Source organism: Alexandromys fortis, unplaced genomic scaffold, assembly GCF_014885135.2.
Source record: "Alexandromys fortis isolate MF-2015 unplaced genomic scaffold, M_Fortis_MF-2015_v1.1 scaffold_164, whole genome shotgun sequence".
NCBI classification, from domain to species: Eukaryota; Metazoa; Chordata; class Mammalia; order Rodentia; family Cricetidae; genus Alexandromys; species Alexandromys fortis.
Window position 1 is genome coordinate 137,728 of NW_026068047.1, and position 17,508 is coordinate 155,235.

General features: G+C 42.6%; 1 protein-coding gene across 4 annotated transcripts in view; it reads left to right on the plus strand.

The window, feature by feature from the left end:
- Window positions 1-992: 992 nt before the first annotated feature.
- Window positions 993-17,508, plus strand: part of Syncrip (synaptotagmin binding cytoplasmic RNA interacting protein) — a 40,525-nt gene continuing 24,009 nt past the window's right edge. For 2 of the 4 annotated variants that reach the window (XM_050118894.1, XM_050118895.1), the window contains exons 1-6: window positions 1,344-1,485; window positions 2,772-2,931; window positions 3,627-3,745; window positions 3,867-3,974; window positions 6,629-6,742; window positions 6,843-7,019. In XM_050118894.1, coding sequence (XP_049974851.1) covers window positions 2,784-2,931; window positions 3,627-3,745; window positions 3,867-3,974; window positions 6,629-6,742; window positions 6,843-7,019 — 666 coding nt within the window. In that variant the 5' untranslated portion in view covers window positions 1,344-1,485; window positions 2,772-2,783. Of the gene's footprint in view, window positions 1,486-2,771; window positions 2,932-3,626; window positions 3,746-3,866; window positions 3,975-6,628; window positions 6,743-6,842; window positions 7,020-17,508 lie in introns of all 4 variants that reach the window. The other 2 variants (XM_050118893.1, XM_050118896.1) reach the window with 2 other exon arrangements.

Below are 17,508 nucleotides of genomic sequence, written 5' to 3' on the forward strand. Positions count from 1 at the left end.
ATAAAGTGTTATTTTTCATTACAGTTGGTCTGGATAAAATTAGTATCCATATCGTCTGAGACACAAACGCCTTTGTCTTGTCTTTCTTGTACCTAGTAAACGGTTACAAAGGAAATGTCACTTCACATAACATCTAGTTGCCAAGATGTTTGAAAAGAAACACAGACATTTTCCTCACAGTTGTCCTAGTCACGAAGATTTGTGCTGCTTCAAGTTGTTCAAAGTGTGCCAGGAGGAGCACTCAACTGCTTAAAAGGCCAGGGACAGAAACGGAATATTGCACAACCCAACACCACCGGGCCGGTTAAGCTTCCAAATCTGGCCTCCGTGTCATCCCCGAGCGGGAGGCGCTGGGATTTCCTCGCGAACCCGCGGCGCGGCGCGGCGCGGGGCCCCTCCCTCCGCCCAGGGGATTCGTGGAAGCGGAGCCCGGCGCGCGCCGGGCCGCGGGATGCCCTATTGTCCAGCGGTGGAACCCGGGACTCCCCGGGGTGACTCCCGAACTCCAGCCCCGCCACCCGGTCGCCCCGAACTCTGCCATCCCCCCCCCCTCCGTGCGGCTCCCCTCCCCCGCAGCCCCATTGTCTGCCTCGCTTCGCCCCGCCCCGGGGGACACGTGCGCCTGCAGCTTCCCGAGCGCCCAGGGCGCGGTGCGGCGGGCGGCCCCGGCGGAGCGGGCGACTGGTGCCGGGCACCCTCGGAGCCCGGGGCCGGTGCTGGGGCGGTGGGGGGCGGGGAGGGCGGGGTGGGGAGATGCCCGTCTCCTGACAAAGAACGAGTGGGACACGCCGAGCAGGCCGCCCCGCCCGCGGTGCGCGAGGGAGTGTCCGCACAGAGGGCGGGTCTCTCATTCACTTGGCCCCTCACCGCCGCCGCGGCGGAAGGGCGGGGTCTCGTCCCCTCCACCCCACCAGGAGCTAGGGGCGGGGCGAGAGGCGGGGCCCGCGGGCGCGCGTCCCGAGGCGTCGGCTGCGTCGTCACGTCAGCGCGGGAGAGAGAAAGAGCGACTCGGCAGGGACTGGGGACGGGCCGAGAGAGCTAGCGAGGGAGGGCGTGAGCCAGAGTGCCAGCGAGGAGGAGAAGGGCGGCCACTCGTGTTCGAGCGGCCGCGGACGGGAGTGGGGACGCTGGGGGAGGAGGTGCGGCGAGGGAAGCAGGAAGGCCGAGGGGCCAGGGCGGCCGGCGGCCGGCGGAGGTGGCAGGGGGAGAAGGAGGAGCTGTAGGAGGGCAGGGGCTGAGGGAGTGAGTGAGAGAAGCGGACGCGCCAGGGAGGGGAGGGAAGGGGGGTCACGCGGGGGCGCGCGCGCGCACTGGGAGCGCGCTCGGAGGCGAGTGGAACTGGATCGGGTTTGCTGCCAGCGGCGTGAGCTTCGGCCGCCATTTTACAACAGCTCCACTCGCGCCGGACACAGGGAGCAGCGAGCACGCGTTCCCCGCCAGCCGACCCGGTCGGACAGGATTCCTCGGCCGCAGCCCCGCGGGAAGGTAACGACCGCCGGCACCCGGGTTCCGGGAGGGGAGCTCCATGACATTGTGGAGGGAGCTTGGGGGAGGGCGGCGCGGGGAGAAACCGGCTTTTCTGGAAAATGGATTCCAAGGGGGAGAGGAGCACGTTGGCCGGGGCTGCCAGGGAGTAGGCCGCGGCCGCGCCGCCACTTCCTCCTCTCCATGTGCTGCCGCGGCTGGGCTTTGTCTGCGGCGCTCCGGGAGGAGGCGCCTCGGCAGCCCCGTGGCCCGCGCGGACGGCGGACTTGGTGCTGTCGTGGCCGGCGGCGCGGGAGTGGGCGGAGAGGCGCGGGTGCTGTCCCGCGGCTGGCCGGCGGGCTTGGGCGGTGCTCGGCTCCCGCGGGCGTGCGCCTGGCGGCGGAACGCCCTCCCGGCGCGGGCTGTCGGCCTCGGCGCCGCAGCCGCTGCGCCGAGGGGTGCGGGAGGCCGGGGGTCGCGGGCGCCTGGGGAGCGCCCGGGGCGGAGAGCCATGTGTCACGGCGGAGACGGCGGCGCTGGGGGGCGGGGAGAGCCCGTGGTCTGGCGCCGCCGCGGCCTCGGTGTTGAGGGGCGAGATTGTGCGGCTGCACCGTTCGGGGGGCTCGGACCGCGACTGCGGGGTGATGTGGGGAGGCGGTGACGACCGCCTTGGCCCGGTGCTTCGGTGGGTTTCCGTTGAAGGAAGTTGTAGGACATTTGAAGGCGCAGAGCACGTGTTTCGAATGGGCTCCTGGCGGCCGCAGTGGTGAGGCTGCCGCTCCGGGTGCGGAGTCGGGGGCGGGCTTTGGGGTGTGGGGGTGAAGGGTGGAGGAATTGGGTGGTGGGAAGGTGGCTTGTGTGAGCGCTTTGTTCTTCGCTGGCTGTTGTTACTGATCTATAAGCGGCAGGCGGGAAAAGCGCACTTTCTGGTTTACCTTGGAGAGAGACAAGCCCAGCGTTGCTTTCTTCACACACACCTTATTCTCCGTTGTGGAACTGCTGCATGTGGCAGGCTGGGCTGGTCCCTGTGCTGATTGGGCTTCATTTGTAATAAGGTTCTTCCTAGCGAGTGTTCGCAGGTGAAGTCAGGGGTGGTGCTCAGGAAGAATGTAGTGAATTGGTCCTTCTGTAACCCGGGCTCCAAATCTGGCTTGTCAGGTGACGGTCGGTGACTTTAAGGTTTCTTTCAAGGGAGGCGCTGGCTGGCTGGTTGTAGTTATTGGTAGAGAAAGTAAAGATTGGGACTGTCATTGTCCTATATTCTTTTTGAAGATCCTAGTTTAATTTTGCTTATTGCGTTTGAACAGATCTCTGGAAACATGGCTACAGAACATGTTAATGGAAATGGTACTGAAGAGCCCATGGATACTACTTCTGCAGTTATCCATTCAGAAAATTTTCAGACATTGCTTGATGCTGGTTTACCACAGAAAGTTGCTGAAAAACTAGATGAAATTTACGTTGCAGGTAAGAACTAACACTTGCAAAATTACATTATGAAATTTTTCTATTGGATTTCTGGCTTTGAGCTAAAATAGCAACTTTTTGTGGTTTCCAATAAATGTGGGAACTGGAGCTTGGCCTTGTCCTGATAGTTGGTTAATTTAGGTTTGATCTAGAGTTTAAAGTGTAAAGGGAGGGATGAAGTGGGGAAAAGACCTCCCCAGGGAAAGGCTGTCTGGCCTGATGGTTAAGTATATGATAGTAGCAACAGCTGCTAAATGTTGAGAGCAGCCCATGTGACTTTTTGGGGTATTTTTAAAGCAGGATTCTTGGTTAATAACTTGGTAACTGTAGGCTAGTTCTCTTGTCTTTTGGAGTGGTGGTTCCTTTTTCTAGTGGCACTTGACATTGAGTAGATGTTCAGTTGTTAATGCTTGGTGTTTTGTTGGTTGACTGAGGATTTGTAGGCCTATATTTACTGTAGAAATACTGCAGTGTTCAGGACTACTTGGACACAAAACGGGATGTAAAATATGTTGACTCCTTTTGTGTGGTTGAGAGGACTTAGTTCAGAATGGCTAGAGTATGTTTGTTCTTCATTATGTAGGGGAATAGAATCGTTGTCACATGTGTACCTGTATTGGCCAATACAGGACTTCCTGAAGAAATAACTTGAAAATTTCAAAAGGTGATAACTAACTAAATTTTCTCTTCTCCAGGGCTAGTTGCACATAGTGATTTAGATGAAAGAGCTATCGAAGCTTTAAAAGAGTTCAATGAAGACGGCGCATTGGCAGTACTTCAGCAATTTAAAGACAGTGATCTCTCTCATGTTCAGGTAATGTTAATTTAATGTCAGTGTAGAAAGAATAAAAAAAGTACTTTTGATCTGCTCATTTAAATTTAATTAGATACAGACATAATAGTAATGTTAATATGAATGGAAAATTTCTTTACAGAACAAAAGTGCCTTTTTATGTGGAGTCATGAAGACTTACAGGCAGAGAGAGAAACAAGGGACCAAAGTAGCAGACTCTAGTAAAGGACCAGATGAGGCAAAGATTAAGGTATGTTTTTAAAAACTTTTTGTAGCTTAAGCTTGTTTTTTTTTTTATTTTATTTATTTTTTATTTTTCTAGTTTTGGTAAACTATTCCTGGGGTGTGGCATGAGTATATTTCTAAGGTTATTGTTTTCTAGTGACTAGATTTTGAAAAGTAACTCACCAAATTCTTTATTTTGGTTTTCAAAATAATTTGTTTTTATTTTGTCTGGCCACTAATGTTCCAAATTGTACTATCACTCTAAATTAAAAAGAAAGATTCATGGTGAAGTCTAAATTCATGCTTAACAGGTTATTGACAAACTGGGGGCAGATGGATGATTGTTTTTCTTGGGAGGCTTGGGTCCTGATAAATTTGGAATTTTAATATTGCTTCTTAAATTGGGTTAGTAAGGATAGGTATTTCTCTTTCTATTGATTTGTTTTATGTGCTTTTGGTATGAAGGTGTCAGGTTCCCTGGAACTGGAGTTAGACAGTTGTTAGCTGCCAAGTGAGTGCTGGGAATTGAACCTGGGTCCTCTGGGAGAGCAGTCAGTGCTCTTAACCATTGAGCCATCTCTCCAGGCCCAAGGATAGTCGTCACCCCCCCCCCCCCAAAAAAAAAAAGTGTTTCTCTGTAGCTTTGGAGCCTGTCCTGGAGCTAGTTCTTGTAGACCAGGCTGGCCTCGAACTCAGAGATTACCTGCCTCTGCATCCCAAATGCTGGGATTAAAGATGTGCACCACCACTGCCTGGCTGATATTCTAAAACCAACTTTTGACAATAGTGTTGTTCAGTGTGGTAAGCAAAGACATTAGTTTAGGGGTGAAAGTTTGGGGTTTTTTTTTTTTTTTTTGACTCTGGTTGGTTGATTTTTAAGGTCATAAAGGAGATTAAATGGCCTCATTTAGCTAGGTTTTTAATGTTTGTCTTGGTGAGTATAGTTGAATATGGTTTGTTAGTTTTAAGTTGGTGTTCTTTAATATTCCATTTTTCTTGAGGCAAAGGTTATGGTTTAAGAAAACCAGTTACTAAGAAGGGCATAAATGTGATATTTTGTCTGTATTGGAAAAGGAAGCCTGAATCATGAACACAATTGGAATATGAGTTGTTATCAGAAATCATGAGTTTTCACATGTCTAGCTGTGAGTGCATTGAGTTTGGATTATAATTTAGATTTTTTGTTAAAAGTTGGGTTTAGTTGTTTACATTGCAATTATTCCAGTGATTGAGGAATTATTAAAATTTTTTTGAAAGTCTGGAAGGAGGAGGGTTGAATAAACTTTAATGGGACTTAAATTTGGCATTTTTAAAAAATTATCATGTATACAGTATTCTGTCTGCATGCCAGAAGAGGGAACCTGATCAAATTACAGATGATGTGAGCCACCATGTGGTTGCTGGGAATTGAACTCAGGACCTGGAGGAGCAGCCAGTGCTCTTAACTTCTGAGCCATCTCTCCAGCCCCCATATTATGGCATTTTTATAAGAATGTTTGATGGAGGGTGATAAATTAGTTTTTACCTAGGTTGACAGTGTTATTTGGGACATACGAATATTTCGCTTAAAAAATCTTTTGTAGCATAAAGATTTTCTATGAGCAAAAGGAATGGTAGCGTATTTGGTTGTTAATCATAGTGTCAAACCTTTAAAGGAGTAAAATTTGAGTGTAATGAAAAAGCTTAGAACATACAGCTGTTTTAAGAAACTTGGTTAAAAAGTTTGTGAATACTTTCTAAATTGATATATTTTCATATAAATCAGTTTTTTTTTTTTACTTTGTTTCTGGACAGGTTATGTTAAGCAGACACCCTACCACTGAGCTATAGTACCCACAATTTCATTTGTGATGCTATTTGAGTGGAAAGGATGAAATTTTGGGGGACTGAGGTGACTCAGTGTCTAGTAATTCAATGAGATTTGATAAGTTTTGTCACGTCTTTTTATTTTGAATTGTCAGCTAGTTAACTCAGTAGTTTCATTACTTAGAAAACTTGTAGTTGATATAATGGAGACTAGGACTTTTGAGGTTTTATTACTTAATGGATTATATATGTCCTTTTGTTACTTTTACTTAAAATGAAGGATGAAGAGAAGCTCTTCCGTTTTAACAGTTGAGGGAACTAAATGTAGAAGTTTCATTGCTGTAGTTTCATGCAATTTTCAAAGTCATTTTGGCTGTTTTCTGAATGAGCTGTGCTATGTGGTATATAGTACTTCAGCACCAGATAATAAAGAAACTTTTCACATAACTTCCAACTGTATAGGCCTGGTTTAAGGAGTGGAGTGGTATCTTTAGCGGTCACAAAATGCCCATAAATGGCACTGTGTATCTGGGGATTGGGTACAAGAATTTATTGGGTAAGAAATGCAGAGTTGGGAAGTAATCAAATTGTCGTAGTTATTTTTAATTAAATTTTTGTTAAGAGTGGATATATTTTAAGTTCTTGATGGATTTTAGTTTTTTTTATTGCTCAGTAAATAATTGGACACTAAAAACTAATATTACAAAGTCCTGAAATTTTGATAAGTATACATAAAAGGGAGAGTTCTAACACAGACCATACACATTATATGGAGGAATGTTGCTAAGATTTGAACAGATTTGAACAGGATTGACCTAACTGTATGTGTGTGAACATGTGAATGAAGCATTAATAATATTTGAACTTTTCAAGGCACTCTTGGAAAGAACAGGCTACACACTTGATGTGACTACCGGACAGAGGAAGTATGGGGGACCACCTCCAGATTCCGTTTATTCAGGTCAGCAGCCATCTGTTGGCACTGAGGTAAAGAAACTTAAAAACTTGTACCATTTGTAGTAAAAGTTAAGAGGCATCTAATTTCCTAAAGAATTCTCCATGATTGTAAATTCATATTAATTTACAGATATTCGTGGGGAAGATCCCCAGAGATCTATTTGAGGATGAACTTGTTCCATTATTTGAGAAAGCTGGGCCTATATGGGATCTTCGTTTAATGATGGATCCACTCACTGGTCTCAACAGAGGTTATGCGTTTGTCACTTTTTGTACAAAAGAAGCAGCACAAGAAGCTGTTAAACTGGTAAGTTGCCCCCCCCCCCCCTTTAGTCTTTACAATTTCCATCTTTAATGTCAGGTTTTTCTTATGTGCCTTATCAGGCAGTTTTTGAAGTGCTGATTAGGCAATGTGCCTAATACTTTTCCTCTGATATTGTATAGCAGGGATAGTGGATAAGATTCAAGATGGTCATATAGAATTCCTAGTTGATTACTGAAAGATCTATCTTTGGATATATCTTTAAGTTTGAGGGACTGTGAAAAGGTTTATGATGTGGCTCCCAAAGTTTTTTTTTTCTCACACCTGGATATTTTTCCCTTCACAAATTCACAAAAGAGAACTGAATGGCTCAGCTGTTAGAAGCATTGGCTACTCTTCCAGAGACCGCAGGTTCAGCTCTGAGCACCCAGAGAGCAACTCAAAACCATTTGTAACTCTAGTTCTTGGATCTGTTGCCCTTTTCTGGTGGCACCAGGCCTGCCAAACATCCACACACAAAATCAAAAAATACTCAACTGGGTGGTGGTGCATGCCTTTATTCCCAGTACTCAGGAGATCTCTGAGTTCAAGGTCAGCCTGGTCTACAGAGTGAGTTCCAGGACAGCCAGGGCTGCACTGAGACTCCTGTCTCAACCAACCAACCAACCAACCAACCAACCTGCCAGCCAGCCAGCCAGCCAGCCAACCAACCAACAAATAAATACTCAGAGACGTCAGGATGATAGCAACATAAAGGATTTTATTGTGAGCGGGAACATTTGATTTAACAACATCGGATAATCACAGCACTTGGGAGGCAGAGGCAAACAGATCACTGTGAGTTTGATGTCAGCCTAGTCTATAGACCGGCTCCAGAGCTATAGAGAAACCCTGTCTTGGGGAAAAAAAAAGAACAAACAACAACCAAAAAACACCATATATTAGGTGAGAACCCACTTTTTTCTTCTAATTCTAAAAATGTTAAAAATTAATGGCTTCTAAAACATGTTACTTTTATTAAATTATACGAATCAAAAAGGTTGAGAAAGCTCATACCTGAATGCACCTGAGACACAAGGATTACCATGACTGAGGCCAGCCTGGTAGGGTGGCGAGAAACCCAATAGCATACGCACACGTGCATGTGCTCATGCCCCACCCCGTATCCCCCACCCCATACACCACCACAATAATTGAAGATCATTTACTTGAGAGCAAGGGAGTGTATGTATATGAGGAGTTGCAGGGATGAAGGGAAGTAGGAAATGATGTAATTATATTTTAATTTCTAAATTATAAAATTTTTTTTATAAGAGCCAGGGGTTAGTTAAAGCATAAGGAATGTGTTATTTTCTACTATGTAGTGTTAGCTTACTTATAACTTTTTTTTTTTGGTTTTTCGAGACAGAGTTTCTCTGTGGCTTTGTAGCCTGTCCTGGAACTAGCTCTGTAAACCAGGCTGTTCTCGAACTCACAGAGATCCGCCTGCCTCTGCCTCCCGAGTGGTGGGATTAAAGGTGTGCGCCACCATCGCCCGGCTTTTGAGTTTACTTATAACTTGAAATTGTAACCACATTGACTTCAAATTTCCAGAAGTCTTCCTTTTCCACATGCCTATAATTTTTGTAAACAACTCACTATGTTAGGTACTTGTTAAATTTTGTGGAATCTAAACATATTTAAAACCTTAAGGCTAATTTCTCCTGAATACTTTTTTTTAAAAAAGACTTACCTATTTTTTATGTATACAGGGATCTGTCTGTATGTATGACTGCAGGCCAGAAGAGGGCACCAGATCTCCTAACTGATAGTTGTGAGCAACCATATGGTTGCTGGGAACTGAACTTAGGACCTTTGGAAGAACAGCCAGTAGTCTTAACCTGAGCCATCTCTCCAGTCCCACCCTGAAAATTCTTAAAGAGGATAAACAGGATATTTGAATTAGAAATCCTCAGATTTCTGAGGCTTTATTTGTTCATTCATTTATTTTTGAGACTGGGTCTCACTACAGCTCTGGAATTCAGATATCTGCCTGCTTTTGCCTCTGTAGTGTTGTGATTAAAGGCATGCACCACCATGCACTGTTTTTTAAAATTTGGGTTATTTACTGTTATGTTTTAGTTTTGACAATTTCATGCCTGTATATAAAATAACATATTTACGTCCTTGGCCATTACTTTCTCATACCCTTACCCCTCTTGCTGACAACCTGTTTTTCCCAACTAGTCTGAGAATGAGCAGGAGGCTGTTTTCCTCCACAGTTTTGTAGTGGTTACACCACTGAAGAAATTAACGTCCCCCACCATTGCTATGAACTGCTCCACAGGGAAGGGTGGGACCTCCTGAGACCCTCTCTAATCCTTGAGTTAAAAGTAGCTCAACTCCTCTGTATCTGTGATTGCAAAGATATGTCATATCCAGAAGATCATGCTTTATAGTACTCCTCCCCATTTTCTAACTCTGACAGTCTTTCTACTCCCAATTCCGTGCTGCACCCTGAGCCTTGGAGGGAAAAATATAATTGACTCATTTAGACCAAGCAATCAATAGTCCCTTATTCTCAGTACTTTGACTAATTATGAGTTTCTGCATCATCCTTTGCAATAAGTGTTTCTATGCCCAAGGCTGAGAGCATTACTAGTGTATGAATATAAACTTAAATGTTTAGGGGGCCTGGAGAGATGGCTCAGCAATGAAGAATCCGTATTCTTGTGGAGGACCCCAGTTTAGTTTCTAGTACTCACATGGGGTGGCTTATAGTCTTGTAACTCTAGCTTCAGGGTATCCAGCACCATCTTCTGGCCTCCTTGGATACCTGCAGCCAACATAGTCAAAAAAATTTTTTTTTTAAAAAAAAAAAGGAATCCATAAATGTTTAGAAGACAGTTTAAATAAATGTCTGGTTAACAAAACAGCACATGGCCGACCTCTTTCGCCTGCCTGTGACCTCCCCAGCCATAGACTTTTTTACAGTATTGGACCTGTAGTCTCTTTAAGAAGGTGGTCTTAGGAGGATCTTTGTGAGTTCAAGGCCAGCCTGGTCTACAGGAGCTGGTTCCAGGACAGGTGCCAAAGCTACAGAGAAACCCTGTCTCGAAAACAACAACAAAAAAGGTGGTCTTATCCAAGCTAGTGGTTGGTTATGCCACTACTGCACTTACTGCGTGGTCTTTAATTTGCTGGCATAATAGCGTAGCATATATAACCAAATATTCTGAAATGCTCTAAAATTGATCACCTTTTTTTAAAGTGTTTTGTAGCCAAAGCATGGCTTCCAACTTGCATGTAGCCATTGAAAACATGTATTTGGGATTCTTCTGAATCTTAACCTCTTAAGCACCACGACTGGCTTGAAAATCAAAAACTTCTGTATACTGTATCTTTCTGACTTTCAGATTTGGTATGGTTACCATCATTTTAAGAAAAGAGTGTATTTTGCAGTTTTCTGTTGCTTGAATCTCTACTGATGAGTAGAATTGAATATATAGTCATAACATTAGAAAAGTATGTTTCTGGATTTTTTTAACAGAGAATTCAGGAAATTTAGTTTTTTTTTTTCTTTAACAGCCAACTTTGTTCTTTTTTTTTTTTTTTTTTTTTTTTTTTTTTTTTTTTTTTTTTTTTTNGGCTTTGGAGCCTGTCCTGGAACTAGCTCTCTAGACCAGGCTGGTCTCGAACTCACAAAGATCCGCCTGTCTCTGCCTCCCCAGTGCTGGGATTAAAGGCGTGCGCCACCATCGCCCAGCCCAACTTTGTTCTTAAAAGAATGTTTCTCTTAGCCGGGTGGTGGTGGTGCACAATTAAATCCTAGCACTCTGGAGGCAGAGGCAGGCGGATCTCTGAGTTTGAGGTCGTCTTGGTCTATAAGAGCTATGTCCAGGAAAGACTCCAAAGCTACAGTGAAACCTTGTCTTGAAAAAACAAAGAATGCTTCTCTTTTAGAGGGAATATGATATAGCTCTTCAGGGAGCCATTCTCTGTAGTCTGGTAACCTTTGAGGTATCAAAAGTTAGTTGAGGTGAAGTGAAGGCATTCTTGAAGCTGTAGAAAGAAGTGCCTTAGAAATCATCTCCTCGAGGTTAGGGAGATGATTCAATAACCTAATGCCTGCTATGTCATCTTGAGATATAAGTTGAGATCCTCAGCACTCACGTAAAAGACAGGCTTGGTGATAAACTTGTGTAATCCAAGTACTGGGGGATGGGAACAAAGAATCCATTTAACTCATTTGCTGTTCTTACCTGTAAACTCTATCCAGATTCACTGAGAGACCCAGTCTTAAAGATAAGATGAGACTTGATAAAAGAAGACACCTAGTGTCAACTAGCTCGATTTCCACAGTATACATGTGTACATGACACATTAAAAAATCATTTGCTTGGGATATAAAATACCATTTTTGCTCAGTAGCAATAAAGTAGCTTAAAAAGTGTTTTTTTTACATGTATGGGTGTTTTTCCTGCATGTAAATCTGTACCACTTTGTGTGCCTGGTGCCTGTCGAGTCCAGAAGAGGGTGTTGGATCCCTGAAACTGGAGTTAACAGAGGACTGAGAGCTGCCAGGTGGGTGCTGGGAATCGAACCTTGGGTGCTCTTAATGACTGAGCCATTTCCCTAAGCCCTTGAAAAACAAAATCCAGAAGCCTTTTAAAGTTGGAGTAGTAACGTGAATGATGAAGACAACCATTTTACTAAATTAAAATTAATAGAGAATTTTTTTTAATATTTATTATTCTGTCTGTATGCCTGAAGACCGGAAGAGGGCGCCAGACCTCTTTACAGATGGTTGTGAGCCACCATGTGGTTGCTGGGAATTGAACTCAGGACCTTTGGAAGAGCAGGCAATGCTCTTAATCACTGAGCCATCTCTCCAGCCCCCTAATAGAGAATTTTTGCTGTTGATACCAGACTCATCTTCTTGGAGGGTGGGAGGTGGAGAAGACAGGATTAAGTTGGCATTAATGTGGAATTTTTTTAAAAGATCACTTTATATGTCTGAATGTTTTGCTTACATGTATATATGTGGGTTGTGTGTTTGCCCGGTGCCAGAGCTGGTTGGAAGAGGTCATCTGATCTTGTAAAACTGGAGCTACAGATAGTTGTGAAACACCATGTGGTTGCTGGGAATCGAACCTTGGTCATCTACAAAAGCAGCAATGCTCTTAACTGCCAGATCAGCTTTCTATTCCTGTAGTCTACATTTTTCCTACCAGATTCTCATTTCTAGATGAGCTCCAGAAGCTTTAAATAGTGACAACATATATTTCACTATTAACATGATTTTTGGGTACCAGTAAATAGACTAAGATGTTTTAGAAAACTCCCATGGTTTAATAAATAGAATACAAATTTGTATTGTTACGGTTTGAATATATATCATGTATTAATAATAGTATATTTTAACTCTAATACAGAAACTTGACATAGATGACCATGTAGCCTTTTCGATTGGTCTGTAAACTCTCATCTTTAACCTTTCCATTTTTTTTCCTGCCTATGATACAGGTTCTTATAGGGTCACAATGTTTTAATTGTGCATAAATAGGAGACTTTGCAATTTGGTGCCTTTTAAAAAGATATTCTTAGTGGCAATTAGATCATTGAAATCACTTGGATGTATCTTCCTTTATATTTAAGATTTTTGTTTTTTGAGACAGGGTTTCTGTGTAGCTTTGGATCCTGTCCTGGAACTCACTCTGTAGACCAGTCTGGCCTCAAACTCCGAGATCCTCCACCTGTGTCTGCCTCCTAACTACTGGGATGAAGGACGTGTATCACCAAGGTTTTTGCTTTTTTTTTTTTTTGAGATGGTTTCTCTGTGGCTTTGGCTGCCGGTCCTTGAACTAGCTCTTGTAGACCAGGCTGGCCTTGAACTCACAGAGGTCCTCCTGCCTCTGCCTCCCAAATGCTGGGAATAAAGGCGTGCGTTTTTCTTTTTTGAAGTTAGCTCTGTATATAAATAAGTGTTATGTATGCATGTGTACCATTTATGTTCCTGGTGTGGTGGAGGAAAGAAGTGTAGGTATCAGATCCCCAAGAACTGGAGCTACAGATGGTTGTGAGTCACCCTGTGGGTGCTGGGAATTGAATATGGGTTTTCTGGCAGAATAGCTAGTACTCTTAACCCATCTATTCTTCCAGTCCCTTTAAAAACTTAAAATTTCTTAGGATATTTTTGTTTGCATGTATTTCTGTGCAACATATGCATGCAGTGCCCTTGGAGGTCAGAAGATTAGCTGGATTATGTATGCTGGGAATTAAACCTGTAGTCCTGAAAGAGCAGCTATTCTTAACTGGAGCCATTTCCCTAGCCCCTTAAAAAGGGATTCATTATTGTGCATGGAATTTTACGAGATTTACTTTAAGATGAAAATAACTAGATTTTGGAGGGAATGAAGTGATTGAAACATGAAAATACAAAATTGGCCAGGTGGCACACACCTTTAATCCCAGTACTTGGGTTGCAGAGGAAGATGGATCTCAGTAAGTTCGAGGCCAGCCAGCGAGTTCCAGGACAGCCAGGACTGTTACACACAGAGAAACCCCGTCTCAAAATACCATAAAAAACAAAACCGAAATTGACTTAAATGTTTTCTGTTACTTTGTGTCTGTGGAAATGAGCATGCTTTTCCTAAATAATTTTTCAGTAGAACATACTTTAGAAATTGAGGTTCTATTTGAGTTATAACTCTGACCAATGTTAATATTTACGTAATTGAAGTATCAGTTATACAGAACCAAACATTGGGAAAAATTCTTAGTGTGTCATAGATAAAAATTGAGGCACTTTTGTTTTATGTTGTATTTTGAGAAACATTCTAGGTTAAGATGTTTGGATATTAATTTTTTTTTTTTTTGGTTTTTCGAGACACAGGGTTTCTCTGTGGTTTTGGAGTCTGTCCTGGAACTAGCTCTTGTAGACCAGACTGGTCTCGAACTCACAGAGATCTGCCTGCCTCTGCCTCCCGAGTGCTGGGATTAAAGGCGTGCGCCACCACCGCCCGGCGGATATTAAATTTTTTATAGTGGTTTGTTTCTTTAGGATAAAAACTTTAAGTCAGGCATGGGGGCACACACTTTTAATCATAGTGCTTGGGAGGAGAGGCTACAGAGCTCTGTAGTGAGACCACGTCTCTTAAAAAAAAATAAACAAAAATCCAAACGACACTGAAAAAACAAAACGAAAAAAATCAAACTATTACAGATTATAAATTTGTATTTTCGTGTAGGTTATCTGTAAAACTGGGTTTATTGTTGAGAACTAAAGAAAAGTCATGAAGTTAAAACAACTTTGGGATTCTTTTAAGATTTTGTTGGACACTTTGGCATATACCTTTAATCCAAACATTTGGTAGGAAGAGACAGGAGTGTTTCTCAGTTCTGCGACAGACAGGGCTACACAGAGAAACCCTGTCTTTTTTTTTTTAATATTTATTTATTATGTATACAATATTCTGTTTGCCCGAAGCCAGAAGAGGGCATCAGATCTCATTACAGATGGTTGTGAGCCACCACGTGGTTGCTGGGAATTGAACTCAGGACCTTTGGAAGAGCAGGCAATGCTCTTAACCTCTGAGCCACCCCTCCAGCCCGTTTTTTTTTTCTTTAAATATTTATTTATTTATTTATTTATTTGTTATGTATACAGTATTCTGTCTGTGTGTCTGCCCGCAGCCAGAAGAGGGCATCAGGTCTCATTACAGATGGTTGTGAGCCACCATGTGGTTGCTGTGAATTGAACTCAGGATCTTTGGAAGAGCAGGCAATGCTCTTAACCCCTGAGCCATCTCTCCAGCCCCTCTTAATATATTTATTTATTAAGTATACAATATTCTGCCTGTGTATATGCCTGAAGGCCAGAAGAGGACACCAGACCTTATTACAGATGGTTGTGAGCCACCATGTGGTTGCTGGAAATTGAACTCAGGCAATGCTCTTAACCACTGAGACATCTCTCCAGCCCCCGAGAAATCCTGTCTTGAAAGCCAATGTATATATAGTCTGTTTTAAAAAAATTTATGCAATGTATTTTGATCATATTTACATTCCTCCCCTAATTCCTTCCAGTTCCATTCCGACTTCTCTATCCTTCTCTACAATGTTGTTATTTTCTTTTCTTTTAAAGGACAAAGTCTTACTAAGTAGTTCTGACAGGCCTTGGAATTCATAGATCTGTCTGCCTCTTAATATTTGAATTAAAGGCAGGTCATCCTTTAAAAAACAAACCATTGAGTCCAGTTTGTGCTGCCCATATGATTTTTTTTGTATGGTCAACTTACCAGGGGCCATACCCTTAAATAAAACTTGATTCCCTTTACCCCAGAAGCAATTAAGTGACCATATGTACTCAGTTAGGAATTGGGGCTAGTGAACTTCTAGCTTCTCCGTTTTAAAGTGCTGACTAGCTTGTGTATTTATCAGTGCAATGATCTTGTCAAGTCTTAGAAGACTCTTTGTTCTGGCCCTCCCTGACTTTCTGTCCCTTCTTTTTTTTTTTTTTTTAATATTTATTTATTTATTATGTATACAATATTCTGTCTGTGTGTATGTCTGCAGATCAGAAGAGGGCACCAGACCTCATTCCAGATGGTTGTGAGCCACCATGTGGTTGCCGGGAATTGAACTCAGGACCTTTGGAAGAGCAGGCAATGCTCTTAACCACTGAGCCATCTCTCCAGCCCCCTGTCCCTTCTTGATAAAGGTCTCAGTTGTAACTGAGTACTCAATTGACATTTATCCCTACACTTGGTTGAGTTGTGAGTTTCTGCCCGAACTACCTTCCATTGCACAAAGAAACTTTGTTCATGAAGTCTGAGAATGAATATAGAGGAATGAATTTAGAGGGCAGAGTGAGTGATCTGTGAGGCAATGTAGCTTATAGCTTACTAGCATCACTTAAGTTTGGTACTAGGTTTCTTTATCTGGACTGCCTACCATAAACTAGACATAACATAAGTAGTAGTACGTTAATGTACCAAGTAGCCTAGGTGTTATTTATTTATTTATTTATTGGGACAGGGTTTCTCTGTGGCTTTGGAGCCTGTCCTGGAACTAGCTCTGTAGACCAGGCTGGTCTCGAACTCACAGAGATCCGCCTGCCTCTGCCTCCCGAGTGCTGGGATTAAAGGCGTGTGTCACCATTGCCCGCTAGCCTAGGTGTTTTATTTATTTATTTATTTATTTTTAATATATTTATTATCTATACAATATTCTGTCTGTCCAGACCCCATTACAGATGGCTGTGAGTCACCATGTGGTTGCTGGGAATTGAACTCAGGACCTTTGGAAGAGCAGGCAATGCTCTTAACCTCTGAGCCATCTCTCCAGCCCCTATCCTAGGTGTTTTAATTACATAGTTAGGTAGTGTAGAAGATCTCAAAGTAAATAGTATCTTTTTTAGAACAAGAAAAGTTTACTTTTATGTGTAAGAGCATTTGCTGGATATGTATGCAGCACCTGGCATGGCATGTGTGTTTATAGAAATTTATTTTTCTATTTTTCTGAGATGATATCTATTCTTATATTGACAGTGAAGTTTTTATTAGCATTGATTTTTGGAAAAGGGGCTTACCTCAGCCTCCCAATTCTGGGGGTTTAGACACTCAGATGACATACTTTCACCTTTTGTTGTGTCTGGTGGTGTATAACTGCAGCATTCAAGAGGCTAAGGTTTTTGCCATGAATTTGAAGCCAATTTGGACTGTGTTATGGGACCCTTGTTAAACAAAATATATACAAATATTCACATAGATGTGTGTACTACCATCATGTATGTATAATCATTTTAGTCAATAGAGCTGGTGAAAAACCCATGAACTATTTTACCAGCAATTTAGAAAATACTTGTGTTTAACATATGAATTTACTGAATTCTTTTGAGTCTATTTAATTCTCATTATTAAATCTTAACATAGATTGCATAGTAAGTACATTGTTCTTTGTTACTACCTCCCCTTCTCTCTCCTATTTCTCTCTTGCTAGTATACTTTCTTCAGATATCCCCTTCTGCCCTCTTGTCACATGTTTATAAATACTGTAGTCTGTATATGAGAGAAATGTTAGCATGACAGTTTTTATTACAGGTGCATAAGTGTTGGTTTGGAGAGTTTATATAGACGGAGACATTATTTACGATTAAATTGCAAGCAGATGGGGCAAAAGATGAAGGGAGGGTAAAAGGATTTACTTGGGTTAGGGTTGGTAGAGAAGGCTTAACAGAATTGAGTAGCACAGTGAAGAAAATATGGCTAGTTTTAACAGTATTTTATGGAAATAAGTAGGAGATAAATCTTCTGTAACACGTGCCAGAATGTAGTTGTCTGTAACACATAAGCCAGAATGTAGTTGTTTAAAACTGCAATGATTTCTTTCATTGTATAAAGTTTTGAACTTTAGAGTGGGTGTCATGACATAAAAAAATGATTGAATTATGGAAAATGTTTGAATGAAAAAATAAAGGCTAAAAGAGGGATTACAATAAGGAGGATAAGGATAATCTTTTTGAAGAAAAAAGATTGTACTTTGGATGAGAAAA